The sequence below is a fragment of the Lissotriton helveticus genome, chromosome 2_1, assembly GCF_964261635.1.
Source record: "Lissotriton helveticus chromosome 2_1, aLisHel1.1, whole genome shotgun sequence".
NCBI lineage: Eukaryota > Metazoa > Chordata > Amphibia > Caudata > Salamandridae > Lissotriton > Lissotriton helveticus.
In genome coordinates this window covers 1,208,099,304-1,208,113,850 of record NC_136059.1, presented here as the reverse complement: position 1 = coordinate 1,208,113,850, position 14,547 = coordinate 1,208,099,304, and the positions used below count along the sequence as shown (strand labels likewise).

General features: G+C 42.9%; 1 protein-coding gene across 1 annotated transcript in view; it reads left to right on the top strand.

Annotated features, from left to right (window-relative positions):
• The window catches only part of MTTP (microsomal triglyceride transfer protein), a 324,058-nt gene that overhangs the window by 143,792 nt on the left and 165,719 nt on the right, over window positions 1-14,547 (top strand). The window contains exons 4-5 of the mRNA XM_078676089.1: window positions 5,942-6,049; window positions 7,493-7,609. Coding sequence (XP_078532215.1) covers window positions 5,942-6,049; window positions 7,493-7,609 — 225 coding nt within the window. The remainder of the gene's footprint in view (window positions 1-5,941; window positions 6,050-7,492; window positions 7,610-14,547) is intronic.

Below are 14,547 nucleotides of genomic sequence, written 5' to 3'. Positions count from 1 at the left end.
AAAATTAACTATTTCTGTTCACTTTTTACAAAAATGCATCCTTAAAAGAAATCACTAGAGCAGAGATCTTTACTCGTTTTTTCAAAGCTTCCAAAGGCTAAGGTTAGAAGCATGAAGGTACTTTTAGCTAAAAGGCTAGGACTAAATGAATATGCTAATCATGACATGAGCTACTAACCAGGCACTTAAAGACGTTTGCAGTTGCAATGAAGAACCCCACCTTTAGATCAAAATGCAAGGTTTATTGAGGTAATAGATGAGATAGTGGATATGGGAGTGTTAGTACAAAAAACTGCGAAAGAAGATAAAAGTCAAGGCGAGAGAAAAAGAAGAAGACTCCATGGATGAGAGAAAAAGAAACCTGCTGAAAGAGATTGTGCATAAGACATAACAATCATACCCTATGCAAGAGACAGATTTGCTGCAAATTTGAAAGCTATGAAACTAATAAAAAAACAAGGTGAACAGTGGACACTGAAATAACTTGCTGTAGCATTTGTGGGCAGGGCAGAATGGAAAATGGACAGGCAAACCAGGTTTTGTGCTACAAGAGATGAAGTTCCAGCAGCTTGTTGATGCTCACTGTAATCTTGAGTAACTCACTGTGTTGCTCCTGACTATTTATCAATCAATCCATCAGCATCAGAATCTTTTTCAGAAATAAAACTTCCACATAATCTGGGCAAATCATATAAAAATGTTTGTCTCCAATATATTGCACAATTGCTTCTGTACATGTATAAGGGAAAGGTACCCCCTGCCTTACACTATAAGGATATTCCAAGTCACTGAGGAGTTCCATAACCATATAGAAGAGCGAGACCGAAGGCTGAGTTCCTTTATAAGGATATGAAGCTCTGGGGTGACTTGCAGTATCCTTATCATGTACCCCAGAGTGCACTTTATCCCATATAAAACATGGTCACATCATTATCTTTTACCACAAACCACTTAAACCTTGGTGCGTAACTCTTTCATATAGAAGAGAGTTCGTGTTTGCAAACATAAAGAATAAAAATAAAACTTTAATTGCAAATTTAACACATCAAAAACCTGTTACATATAAAATATTAGAAACTGTTCAATACATCAGTTTAAAAGAAAAACTGCAATAACTCACATTTTTAGAAACATGCAAAAATATTCTGATTTTAACTTTCCTATATTTATCTAAGGAGTGCAAAAAATAAACATGCTCTTTCTGCTTGTCACTGAAAAACAGCAGAAGAAACAAAGGTTACTTAAACAGCTATTTAAATTGTGCTTGTGACCTGACCAGGGGCATAGCTTTATGGAGGGTGTATGGGATGTTACACCCCCCTAATAAATGTATTTTCTGGTATATTGTTGGGTACGGGTATAGTAAGGTGCCTGTCGGAATTTTATAAACGCACAAACAAAAACTTACACACACTCTCTTTCTCTATCTGTTTAGAAAGTCTTAAAAATGTTGTTATTTTACAAAATTGTGTGTTATCTCTCACTTAGCACTTCTACCAAACCGCATTCCCTCCCATTCCACTGCCCCTTAAGCCACTCTCATACGCTCTGCTTGTCGTATTATGTATTTTAACATTACATGGCAGCGTAATTGTTGGAAAATCTGAATCCCACACCTCCAGTCTTAATTGCCAAGCTACGCCAATTGACCTGACCTGCCTTCCACCTTGGCTGCTGGCTCTGGCAGCAGGCATTGTTACATCAGAACTCGACTGCAATAGCTTATTACAGTCAAGTTCTGATGCCTTTTCTATATAATCGGCGACTGAGTGCATCACAAGTCGCCAATTTCACAAAATTAAAAAACATGCATTTATCCAGGGATTGCAGAGCCCCACATGGGATGAAGTACCCCCTGCCATACATAATAAGAATATTGTAAGAAACATGGGTGTTCCATTGCAATCTAGAAGAACAAGGCTAAAAGGTGAGGTCCTTTACAAGGTCATGGAACTCCAAGGTGGCTTGCAGTATCCTCAAAACATGCTGCAGGAGGCACTATATTCACTATAATACATGGTTACACAACCCCTCTTCCTACATACTGCTTAAATTATTGACCGCTTATTCATTAACTGCTTTTTGTAATGCATTTAGTAGTACTACAAGAGTACTCCCAAACAACTATGAAATGATATTCACAAACCTGCAAGTGTAAAACTCCATATATCCTATCTTTTCTATGGGGAGATCCTCACACATCTAAGTTTACTACTATGGGCCCGATTCCGAGTTCGCTAGGAAAGCTCTCCACACGACTCGGATCTGGAGGACTTTCCTAGCGATTCGCTCTGTGAGAGTCTGACCGAACGAGTACGATGCACCTGTATGGTAACGGACTGGGTTCGCTCGGACTCCCATTGAACTCTATTGGAGCCTGTATACCGAAAGCGTACACAGGCTCACATAGCAAAAAGGGATGGGTGGGGATAACTGTACACCCTGTGGTGGGCAGCCCATGGTGCCCACCACACTGGGCATGCTGGACTGCTTCCTGATACTCATCTCACGTATCTTCCTCTTTTGACAGTTGAAAAGGTGGCAAATGTTCATAAATTGCCGGCTCTTCAAAGCCACAGAATATGTTCCAACAGAAACCTTTTTTTTCTGGGCAATATCTATTACCCCAAATGGAACTTAAATATTTGGTAAAATATGTAAACCATGTTTTCCACTTGATAGGTGGATTACCTGCAACTTGAAGAAAATGTGAAGGAGCACTCTTACTTTCCATCATAAAATAATATCACAATGTATTCTATGCATCTTCACCCCATTTATCCATATCAAGGGCCCTCCTGACTGTAAATTTGGAACCTGCACTAACCCATTCAAAGTACTGCCTGTAATCAGGGAGCCAATTCGTCACTATAATCATTTCCAACACATGAGGCAACCCCATGATGAAGCCCTGCTCCCTTGGTTGGTCTGTGAGGCCTCACCTTACAGTTTTTTGACACTTCTGGGTCCTCTTGAACACATGTACATGAACTTCTAAGTCTTCGTCTAGTAGGGTAATTTCCTCTGGGAAACTCCTACAGTCTAGTCACGATTGCTTTGTGTATTTAGGATTATGTGTGGGAAGGTGCATTCTGTGACAGCCCTCCTCCCTCTTGTTTCCTCTTCTCCCTTTTCAGAAAGGTGTTAGTAACTTATAAATATGGCATGTCCAAGCACCCACTTCAGAACACTTCCTGGACCTGTGGAAGATCAGAAGAGGGATGAACCTGCTCTCTGTGACCTGAGAGGAGTCCTGAAGGACTTTACCTGCTCCTTCTTGTTCTCCATGAGCTCCATCGGTCATAAAACTGACCTCCTGTTCAAGCTATAGGGATTCAATAAGCTACACAAGGCCTTTTCCTGGAAATACCCAGCTGACCAGTGGCAACTGGACCTGGACTGGACCCTGCTGTTGGCCTCTGATGGCATCCTGTGAGTCTCTAAGTGACTCAAATGAGCACCTGGGGGCTTTAGAAGTAGGAATAAGTCAGAAGGTAACATTTTTGACCCAGACAAGCGTGGTTGGTATAGCTGCCCAGTGCTACATCGCAGTCCACCTCAAATTGCACCTACGTCCCGGTCTACCATGACCCTTGACTAGCATTGGTGCATTGTGGTTTTTAGTGCTATTTCTACTTAAAAATAAAAAATAAAAATTCTGGTTTGCTCATTAGATTTTTGTTATTTTGTGTATTCAGTTTTACTTTATTTTTCTAGTTCACTTTGAGATTTGTATTGTTTTGTATTTTGAATGTATTACAGTTTTGTTGCTGCATACATTTATTTACACATTACCCTAAGTTATGCCTTTCTACTTTGTGACATAGCTACCAAAGGGTTGACTTTAATTCACCCTGATAAAGTTTGTGATTATTACTTGAAGTGGGCAGTCACCAACCCAAATTACAATCGGATATCTTACATTGGTGTATAGGTGTACAGTAGTAGGATCCAGGACTTCTGCTTGGCAGTACCACACAGTGATTTAAGTTGAAATTGACAGCAAAAATTGAATTTGTTATTTGGCTTTTGGTCTAAATAGAATCTGTTCATGCTCTCTATTTTTGCACCCAAAGTTTTCGGGAACATGAAGGTGAATCTGGCCAAAGTGGAGAGCCTTAATATGGGAGAACTGAGGGGCATGTGCAAGCAAAGGGGAATGAAGCTGAACAAACAGTCAGAGAAAGAAGATTATCACATTGACCTCGGAGCCTTAGAGAAAGTCCACCAGCTACTGTGTATTTGAGAGAAGAATGAGGATGAGGTTGATGGGAGAAATGAGGAAGACATTGAGGAAGCCCCAGTGCCAGGGAAGTGTTGTTCCCAAAGAGAAGCATCACTTGCATTGTCCAAGAAAGGAAGCAGTCTACTAAACTTTGGCTCCGCAAAGGCCCCGAACATTTAGAGGACATGCACGGCACAATAAGTATCATCCAAGTGAAACCCTTTGATGACTGTGTGACTAAAAGGGACCCCTCTGGTATGTTTCTTGGGGCAACAATTCACTCTAATATTGGCACTGCTCATTTCAAGGACTCGATGCAAAGATGCAAGTCAACTCAGCACTTACTACATGAATGAATAGCGTATCATTGCAGTGTGCTGTATGAATGATTATTGATAGACTTAAGGGAATGTGGTTCTTGTGACGGTTGGGGGCCAGGATTGGGGCCGCACAATGCTGAAATAAGTTGATCTACATGATCCTAGAGAACTAACACTCTTACACATGTTCATCTCATTGTAACTTTCTACTGGGCCCTCCAGTAATAAAGTATTACATTTTGGAAGAGCGTCTGAGAGGTTTTAGACCTTAACTCTCAATCTCCCACTACCCCCACATAAAGTACTTCCTGTAATTGGAGAGTCCATTCATCACCATAATCCTTTCTGACAAAGGAGGCAGCTCCATGATGAAGCATGAAACCTATGTTGGGGTATGAGTGCTCCCTTAAATTTTCTAGAAACTCTAGGTGTTTCTCCAATAGGGTAATTTCCTCTGGATACGTTACACTACTACCTGTGACATCATCGGGAAGTGTCAGTCAAAGACTAGGACTAAACTCGTCAGAGATTTTTGGTTGAAGTCTATTAAAGGTCCAACATGTTTAGGAAGACTATGATTGTATCCCACAAAGTAACTCAGTCCATCCACCCACCGTCCCCTTTGTGAAGAAAAACCAGGTGTTGCCTTCACTGTAAAAGTGGAGTGATGGCTTCAGTCACCACACTGCCTTTCAATAATGAACTGCCTCAGGGCCACAAGAGTTCATGGATGCCCTGGGAGCAGCGCATTTTCTGTCATAGGATGCACTATCCCTGTTTGTATCCAGCACATCTTGTTTAGAGGTCCACCGCTGCACAAACAGGACCAGTGTGCTCTCTAAATAATGTGACTCCATGGCCTGCATTACATATAATGCCCTGGGCACTGTGTGCCCCATTTCCTGTACCATCTGGGCACTGTAGTGCAGGTAGACAACTGCCTGCTCCATGGAAGACATACTTGCGGCTTTTCACGGCCCTCCGGGTGGATACAAGTTTGGCACTGCCCTTAAGGCAGATGCGAGCTTGCTGCTGCCACTAGGGCAGCACAAAATATGTAATAGGGTGACCTATCCCTCTTTCTGCAGCAGCAGCACAAAAAGAGGCAATGTGCCTTAAGTATGGTACGACCCCTGATGCACTCTTCTCTGCGTCTGAACAGGACACATGGAAGGATTACACTATTGTGGAAATATTACAGATAAGTACTATCATAGTTTTATCTCTATTTTAGAACTTTTCCTGGTCAGCTGAACTGACTGGTGAACTCTAGGTATTCACCAGCACACATGATTTCTATAGTCAGAATTTTCAGAAAAATACACTGTGCTATGTAGCGTGCCACTATTTCCAATCAGAGTGCTGAAATTTAAAGTTGATCATTCTATTTCCACAGGTGAAAAGTCTTTATTTATATCCAGATGAACCCAGCATCATCAAAAATATCAAAAGAGGTTTGGGGAGCCTCTTCCAGATCCAACTGAACTCCGGGTCCGCCAATGAGGTAGGCCAACTATCATTGCAGCATACTAATGTGCTTTTGGAATCTGAATTACAAATGCTTTTGAGTATGTCACTGTACCTTAGGTGAGCTTATATGGCATTTCTGCAACGTGAACTTGGGCAAAAGGCAGTGGAGTGTTGATCAGGGTCAAAGGCAAGGACACAGTCAATGAGTCACTGGAGGGGTAGCTTGGTTCTGAGAGTTGAGGTCGACCGTGACTTTGAAGTACATAGAATTAATAGGCTGTTGTCTTGTTTTTCTCTCTATTGCACTTCTATGTATCCATTCAAATAAAGTCATGGCTGCAGGTGGGCCGAGAGCCAGCGGAGTTGGTGAGCTTACCAGCAAAATAGATAGGGTGCCCATTGTGATAGCTTTATAGATCATGCAGATTTTTTTTTAAGTTGGTACAGGCTGGCTGTTGGTGAACGGTGAAAATGGAGATCCATCAATGTGATGCCGGCTTAGCCATATATGTACAGGCCCTTATTGAGGAGTGCCTTGGCACTGGGCGCATTGGGGTTTAAATCAATCCAGGTTTAATAATTGTAAAGTGTAGTTAGAATATGGGAGGACATGGTTAGGTATGAGAAAGCATGCGTGTCATGTTACATCTGTGGGTATTCACAAACGTTTTGTTTAGCAGTTCTTACCTTGGAAACACTTGTGAAGTTACTCCCCAAAACAGTTGTATTAAATGTGCTATCAAGGTGGCAGGCAGGGTGTAGGAAATACTCCCAGATTTCATAGAGCGGTATCTACAGTAGGCAAGGGAAAAACGAAAAGAGGCTGAGGCAGGAGCACAGAGTGAATTATGAAGTCCTAAACAAAAATGTGGTGATTCTCAGTCAGCAACAGGAAAGCTTTCCACTTCTCTGAGTTCCAAGTGTACAAGAGAGGACAAATGTGAATGAAGATTGTGGACCTGATTCACAAAGGTAAACTTATATTTTTGTGTTTGCTCACAATTGGTTGCTATCCACAAAGGCATTTTACTAGTATCTTTATGACTGTGGAGTCTCCGCACATAAAAAGAAGGAATGATCGTGTAGGCACATCAGGGGTGACTCCTTAGTGAGGGCATGCCGCTGTATTCTCTCCAGTATACAGATTTGGTGCCACAACATATTAAGAAAGACCATGCGGGGAAGCAGAGTTGGCCCGCCCCAAAATCTAGACCAAAGGCACCGGAAAAGCTTTTCTTTAAATAAAATGTAAATAGAAATATGACGTGTTATGGTAGAATTCATGTAATGGGAGTTGCCAGCGCAATAACTATTATTCTCAGTAAACGACCCCCACAATTGAGCCCACACAGAGCAAGCCTTCCTTGAGCCACCTTTTGATGTGCTTATGTCTTAAATGGTTTCCTAAATAAAGAGGCTAGCAGTTACTGGTAGCTGCATTTTATTAAATGAATACGAAATCTATCCAATTCTACAGGAGGATGTCTCTGGTAACTGCAAAGTTACCTACCAGGCCCGTCAAAACCAAGTTACCAAGATGAAGACCCTGGACACCTGTAAAATAACAAAGACTGGATTTTCAAGTCACAATAAGGTACAGCTCTGTCAATTTCTATTTGGAGGCATATATCAAATTAGTTGTTTTATGAGAAATCTTTCAACAGTGGTTAAGCTCAGCTACTCGTCCAGAACCCGCACCATCCAAGCACAATATGGGGACATTTGCTCCTAACCACTTGCATTTTGGGGACTTTGGCATTTTTTACACTGTATTTTACATCATATATTTTCGTTGCCACAAAGCAATGCAAATACAATGCCAGAGAAAACAATTTGAGAAAAAAGTCACTCGATGGAATACACTCAGTACATGCTTTGAAAATGGTAATTGACTTTGTGTATACTCAAAGTAGCAGATGGGTGGTATGGTCATCACAATTAGTAGAATATTGGAGGAATAATACGGGACAGATATTTCAGTCAGTAAAGTAATGTTGACATAAGATAAGAGATGATTGATTTTGAAAACAACACTGACTCCCTGAGCAGCCTTACTTTGCGATTAGAAGGTGCTGTGTATGATTTTGAATAAACTTCAATCTTCCCAGGAATTACCATAAACGTACTAGCGTTTGGTAACTCTCCTTAATCCCGGATATTCTAGAGCACACTCTGTCCAGGCCTGGGTACAAAGTTTCATTATACAGATGTTTAAAAAAAAATTATGAATAGCTAGACGTTTGTGAAATGTCTTGACATTTTATGTTGCCCTTTTTTGAGTATTTTTCAGCCATGGGTGAATGGAATGCACAGAAAATGTTTCTATCGAGCGACTATTCTAATCCGTTTCCTGCCTGCTTCTTGCGCTACTTTTTGAGAATTCCATTGCATGAAATATTAATTTGAGATACAGGCAAATTTCATGAAATTTTGTGAAAAAACATTTGATTAAATTGCACGTTGTGTCGAGGGGAAAATCCACTCATAGCTGCTTTCCTTTTTCTTGATTAATGTCAGATTTCAAGTTAGACACAGGCATGGGATCAGGTATAATGCTAGCCTGGACTGGACGCTATAGAGAGCGGGATATTGAAAACTGAAGAAACGGGAACACTAGAGTGGCGGCTGCTGTTTGCTTGGTCGGGAGGGCGGGGGTGGATGGAACACAAAAAAATGCAATACAGAAAAATAAAATGCACTTACATCGCGCTCCGACGGTCACCATCTTGCTCCTCTCTCCCGATCCTCGACTCCGGCTGCCCACTGCGCAGGCTGTTGGATGCCAATCAAGGCGGTCCTCTCATATACTGATGCCATTCCCAGCATAAGAGAAACACTGGGGTTGTTCTGAGTGGCCTGGTTTGCTCCTCAGACAGTGCCTGGGAGCCTGTGACGTTTCTCCAGCAGGCCCGGACTGGCCGTTGCGGGCACCAGGCAATCCCCGGTGCGCCGCACGGGTGGGGGCCGGTTTTGGGCCCCTGGGGGCCGGTTTTGTTACAAGGCGGTTTATGCAGCATAGCTGCAAAATCAGCCCTGCAACAAAATCGGCCGAAAACCGGGCCCCGGCAAAGAGCTCAGACCTCGCCCCGGGGGTCGGCCGAGCACTTTGCCGGGGCCGGTTTTGGTTCCCAGTCCGGCCCTGTTCTCCAGCCTGGCTGTGCAACACAGCTAGGTTGGAGAAATTTAGGGGCAGATGAAGATTTGGCCGGCCTAAGATGGCTGGCCAAAGTGACATGCACACTTAAACGTGCCCACCACTCCTCCCTCTGCCATGCCTGTCACAAGAGGATTCCCTGGCCCCGCCGAAGGCTCGCCCTGACAGCAGACAACATGAGTCAAAAAACATTTTATAATAAAATGCCTTTATTATCCTTTATGTTTTCTTCTTTTAGCAGGGAGGTATTGCTCCTCCACCATCATGGAGGAGCAGCCTCTGCTAGACTACTCACCACCGATCTCCCACTCCACATCAGAGCCTCCTTCTCTCTTCTTGAACTCCGCAAGAAGCTGAAGACCTGGGTTTTCAATTAACCAACCTCACATAGGCAGGGCTAGGCAGACACACCTGCTCAGGGTCAGGTAACCTTTGTAGGTATAGCGTGCTTACAAATTGCATAAGATAACATGATGCAATGTAATGTAACATAACATAATATATTAGTACACTTGTGCACTCACTACTTGGATTGGTTCCTGTTGCAGTTCCTGGGCATAAAGATTAGAATCAGTATATAAAGCTGAACTGACATGGGGTCGATAGTTTGCAACATGTTGTTAGTTGTTGTGGCTCTCTACTATGTACTTGTTCACAACTGTTCATGCAAATTTCATGTTTGTTTCATTTTGGATCCCTCGAGTTCAGGATTCCCTCTATTTCCACCCTTTAAAGTGCTTGTTGTTGTGCTTGATACCTTTGGTTATACTGTCTCCTCCTTGCCTCCCTAGCCCCTGTATGGCCTTGTGGTGACAACCTGAGCTTCCCATCTGGTATCCTGGTCACCTGAGGTATCGACATAGAAACCTCCGATACTGATGCCTATAAGCCTGAGTCTTTGTTGCAGTCTGTTGTCTCAGTCAGATTCTGTAAAGTATATCTATCTGTGGTCTCTCACTTACCTTGCAGACGTTTCACTAACTTACCATTCCTCCACTACTTACATTATCCTGTTCCCTTCCCAGCCCTAGGCAAATCAATTTTGAGATAGCGAACCTGTTAAATTTTTCTCTCTCGCTCTCTTTTCTTGTTTTGCCCCAGTTGCTACAGCGGATTGTGTTGTTTACTTTTCTTTGGTTGTCTGTGTAGGTATTGAGGGATTGCAGCAGCTTTCAACTTACTTTATCTACTTACCAAGAAACTGGTGGTTTTCCATGCCCATGAACCCTTCTGAAAACCACATTCAATCAATGGCCTAAGCCTTCATGAAGATATATAAAAAAACTTAGTTTGAGCCCAAAAGGAAAGTTATTTTTTGCTTAACGGCATTAATCAGATAACCCCTACAACTGCCACCACTGCTACTTCCCCTCAAACCTCAGAAACTGCTTCCACGGGAAATAATAATTCCAATAAAAATACTAGTTACTCGGAAGCTGGTGTAGTATGAAATCCCCACTCAGTTATTTCCTTGATCTTAGCACTTCCAGAGAAGTTTGAAGGGGACCTTCACCAGTTTCAGACCTTTTGGGTGCAATGCCATTTGCATTTATTAACCGGACCTCATCATTTTTCTAGGCAAACATCACAGGCCTCTTTTGTGTGTTCATATTTAGAAAGGACGCTGTTGCATGGGCCGCACCTCTGGTTTTAAATCAGAGTCCATGAGTATCAAATTTTAAAGCCAAGTTTAGTAAACAACATTTTGTCCAATCTGCTCACACTAACTATTGCCCCTTAACCATGGTAAATAGGAACTTGATGGGTATATCAGCCAATTTCAGCAGTTGATCTTAGAAGCAGCCAGAACTGATGAGGCTGCTGCTGCATTTTATCAAGAACCCAAGGAAGACTTTAAGGATGCATTGGGGTTGGTAGTCAATCAACCTACTACCTCCAGAACTTTAGTAGACCTATCACTACAAACAGATACACAACAAAAGACCCATACAGCAAAGAGGCTGGATACACCTGGATTCATAATACCTCTGAATTCACAGAAACCCAAGCCAATCAAGAGGAACGCATGCAAATCAGAAGAACTCAGAAACATCTTAAGACAGAAGATAAAGACAAAAGGAGGAAAGTGTGACTCTTTGTTTAATGTGGAAAGATGGGTCTCTTTGTTTTGGGTTGTCCACAGCTGTTGGGAAATAGATTGGCACACCCATGAGTAACAGAGAAGGGACAAGCAATATAATAAGTAAATTGTCCATCAGTGATAAATTCTCAATATTGTATTATAGGCTTCTTCCTTATTGCATAAAAATGATTTGGAATACATTGTTCATGGATTAACACCGCAGCAGTGAAACTTTTATTTCGTGGACTTTTGGAGCCTGTGTGTCTGTAGAGGACTGTGTTGGGTTACCCTAAAATTGCCCCCAACTATAGTTTGCCTTACCATATCCATAGTGTCCTGATGAAGATCCGCATGAATGAAATGAAAGACACATTTATAGAGTGCATAGCTACCCTGAGGCATCCCAACGCTGTATGTAGACGCAGACCAAGGCAACCCTCTTACTGTGCCATGACTTTAAAAAGCCAAGTTTTGACTAATTTCCGAAATGCCAGATGGTTAGATTCCAGGCATATGTGAAGGGTAAGGGAGTTCCACAGCCTTGCCACATTATAGGAGAAAGAGCGGCTGCCGCTTCTTGCTCTCTTTATCTGTGGCACTGTGGCAGGCAGCATGTTTGTAGAGCGGAGGTTTCTGTTGGGAAGGTACGGGATGATCATAGATTGATTGATCATGGTCCCTTTCCCCAGAAGGATTTATGGGCAATGCACAGTCCTTTGAATTCAATTCTCTCCACTATTGGTAGCCAGTGTAGTGATCTCAAGGCAGGCTTAGCCGATTGCCGATATGGGAGGCCTCGGAACAAACGGGCTGCGTGGTTCTGAATGATCTGTAGTCTGGTTGTTGTGGCCTTAGGAGCTCCTAGATAATGGGTGTTCCCGTAGCCCATGCGTGAAAGAATCAGAGTCTGGACCATTATCCTTATTGCGAGGAACGGGAGGAGAGGAAGAACTTTCCGAAGCATCCTCATAATGCCATAGCATGTTGCGGACAGTTTAGCTGTTTGGTGTCCGAAGGTCAGAGAGTGATCCAGCCAGACCTTTAATCTGATTCTTGGGTGGTGGGGCAGGGCCAAAACAGATCGGCCACAGTAACCCCAAATTGGCAGCTGGGGAGTTGCCCAGGAGCATGAGCTCCGTTTTGTCTCCATTCAATTTTAAACATGACAGCTCCATCCATTTGGCAACCTCCTCCAAACAAGGGCCCAAACTCGCCGACAATTTTTCTGGGCGGTTTAACGTCATGTCCAATTGTGTATCATCAGCATAAGTCACAATTTTTAGGACAAATGGCTGGACTTTCTCGTCCAGCGGTCTCATATATATGTTAAATAGTGTGGGGCTCAGAGAAGATCCCCGAGGCACACCGCATCTGAGGGCCATACTCTTAGACAGAGCTTCTGCTTTGAATACCTGAAAAGAACTGTCCTCTAAGAAGATTGTAGCCAGGCAATTACATCTCCTAGTGCTCCTAATCTCCTGAGTCTTTTATGGTTGATGGTATCAAATGCGGCACTGAGATCCAGGAGAATGATGGCCTCTACGCCACCCTGATCAAGGATTCTCCTGGATTCTTCAGCTACCGCTAGGAGCGCTGTCTCTGTCCCATGTAGGGTCCGAAACCCATCTGTGTAGGGTGAAGCAGATTATTAGATTCTAGGAATTCAGATAGTACTGAACTGACATGTCTCTACAGAATTGTGCTTATTACTCCGTGGAGGGAGATAAGCCGATAGTTCCCCAGAGTCCCTGGATCCAGATTGTTTTTTTTTAATAGTGCCTTTACCATGGTACATTTTCACGTCATAGAAACCATGCTGAGGTCTTAATTTACCCTCCACGCAGTAGTCAGGTCGAAACATCGACTTTCCCAATATCGTGGCCTGGATTGACTTGCTTAGCCCTTTTGGAATGCTGAATTTGGATTCCATGAGCACCACGCCCTAAAAAAGGACTCGGGAAATTTAAAAAAAGAATATTTTGTTTCAAATACTGGCCCTTACCTTCTAGCAACATCAGCCAGTGTTTTATCAAAAAATAAAACTGTTTTCTTTTACTCTGTTGTTTCTTCTATTTCACTTTGCACATGAGCACCGTAGAACAAACACTTATGCACTCTCTTGAACAACCTACAAAATTCATGTTTCAATGGATGAATGCATTGTTGGTTTAAATAAATATAAAGAATTTTGATTTGGTCTCTATAATGAAGTTGTGTCTTTTGTTCCCCTTGTGACATACACATTGGTATCTCTCTCGTACAAGGACCAATTGACTTGGTAGCTGGTATAACGTATTCTGTTACTTTTCTCTGTGACTAAGATATGACTATTAGGACCACCTTGTTTTCTATATTAAACTGTTCCCAGGTCCTTTGGTTTACCATGGGTTACCCCATTATTTTGTAGTTCGTTTTTTCCCTGGCTGATACTTTGATTGCTACAGAGAGCTTAAACCCAGAGAGGGACCCAGGGACAGATACAATTCCAGGAGACTTATTCCAATCTGAGCTAACAGTTTGGGTTCCTTGCATCAACCTGCTGTCTAACTTGATTTTTGCTGGTGCCCAAATCCTACCTACCTGACTAGGGGTTGAAATTATGCCAAATTATAAAAAGGGGACGAAGGCCAACTCCCGGAACATTAGACCTATAAGCCTTCTGGATAACGTGTAAAAGGTTTTTGCCCGCTAGGTCCTCAATAAGTTGGAGGATTGGGTGCTGCAAAATAGTGTGCCACTGGATTCAAGCTATCCTGACTGATGATGGGTGAAATCCCGAAACTGGTCCTAGGATGCTTGTTTCCAGTCCAGGGAGGACCTGGTTTGACAGTTCCGGCTGGACTGTTCCCATGAGGCACAGGTTCAAGACTGCTTTGCATATGGCCAGGTCTAAACTGGGGTGGTGTGGAGTGCAAAAAAACGATGGATTTAGGCCCAGATCTCTGTACTGGGGTGAATGTATGACATTTTTCTGCATTCTGTCCATCAACTGTTGTTTTTGCATTTGTTACCCCGAGTGGGATGGGTATGCTCAGACGTGAGTCCCATGCTCTCCACACCACTGGAGTCAAGCTATCATGGCTGAAGACGGCTGATAGCCAGAAACCGGTCCTAGGATGCTTGATTCCGGTCCAGAAAAGACATGGCTTGGCAGTTCGGGCTGGACTGTTCCATTGAGGCACAGGGTCAAGGCTGATTTGCATATGGCCATGTCTGAACTGGGGTGGTGTGGAGTGCAAAAAACGATGGATTTAGGCCCAGATCTCTGTACTGGGGTGAATGTATGACATTGTTC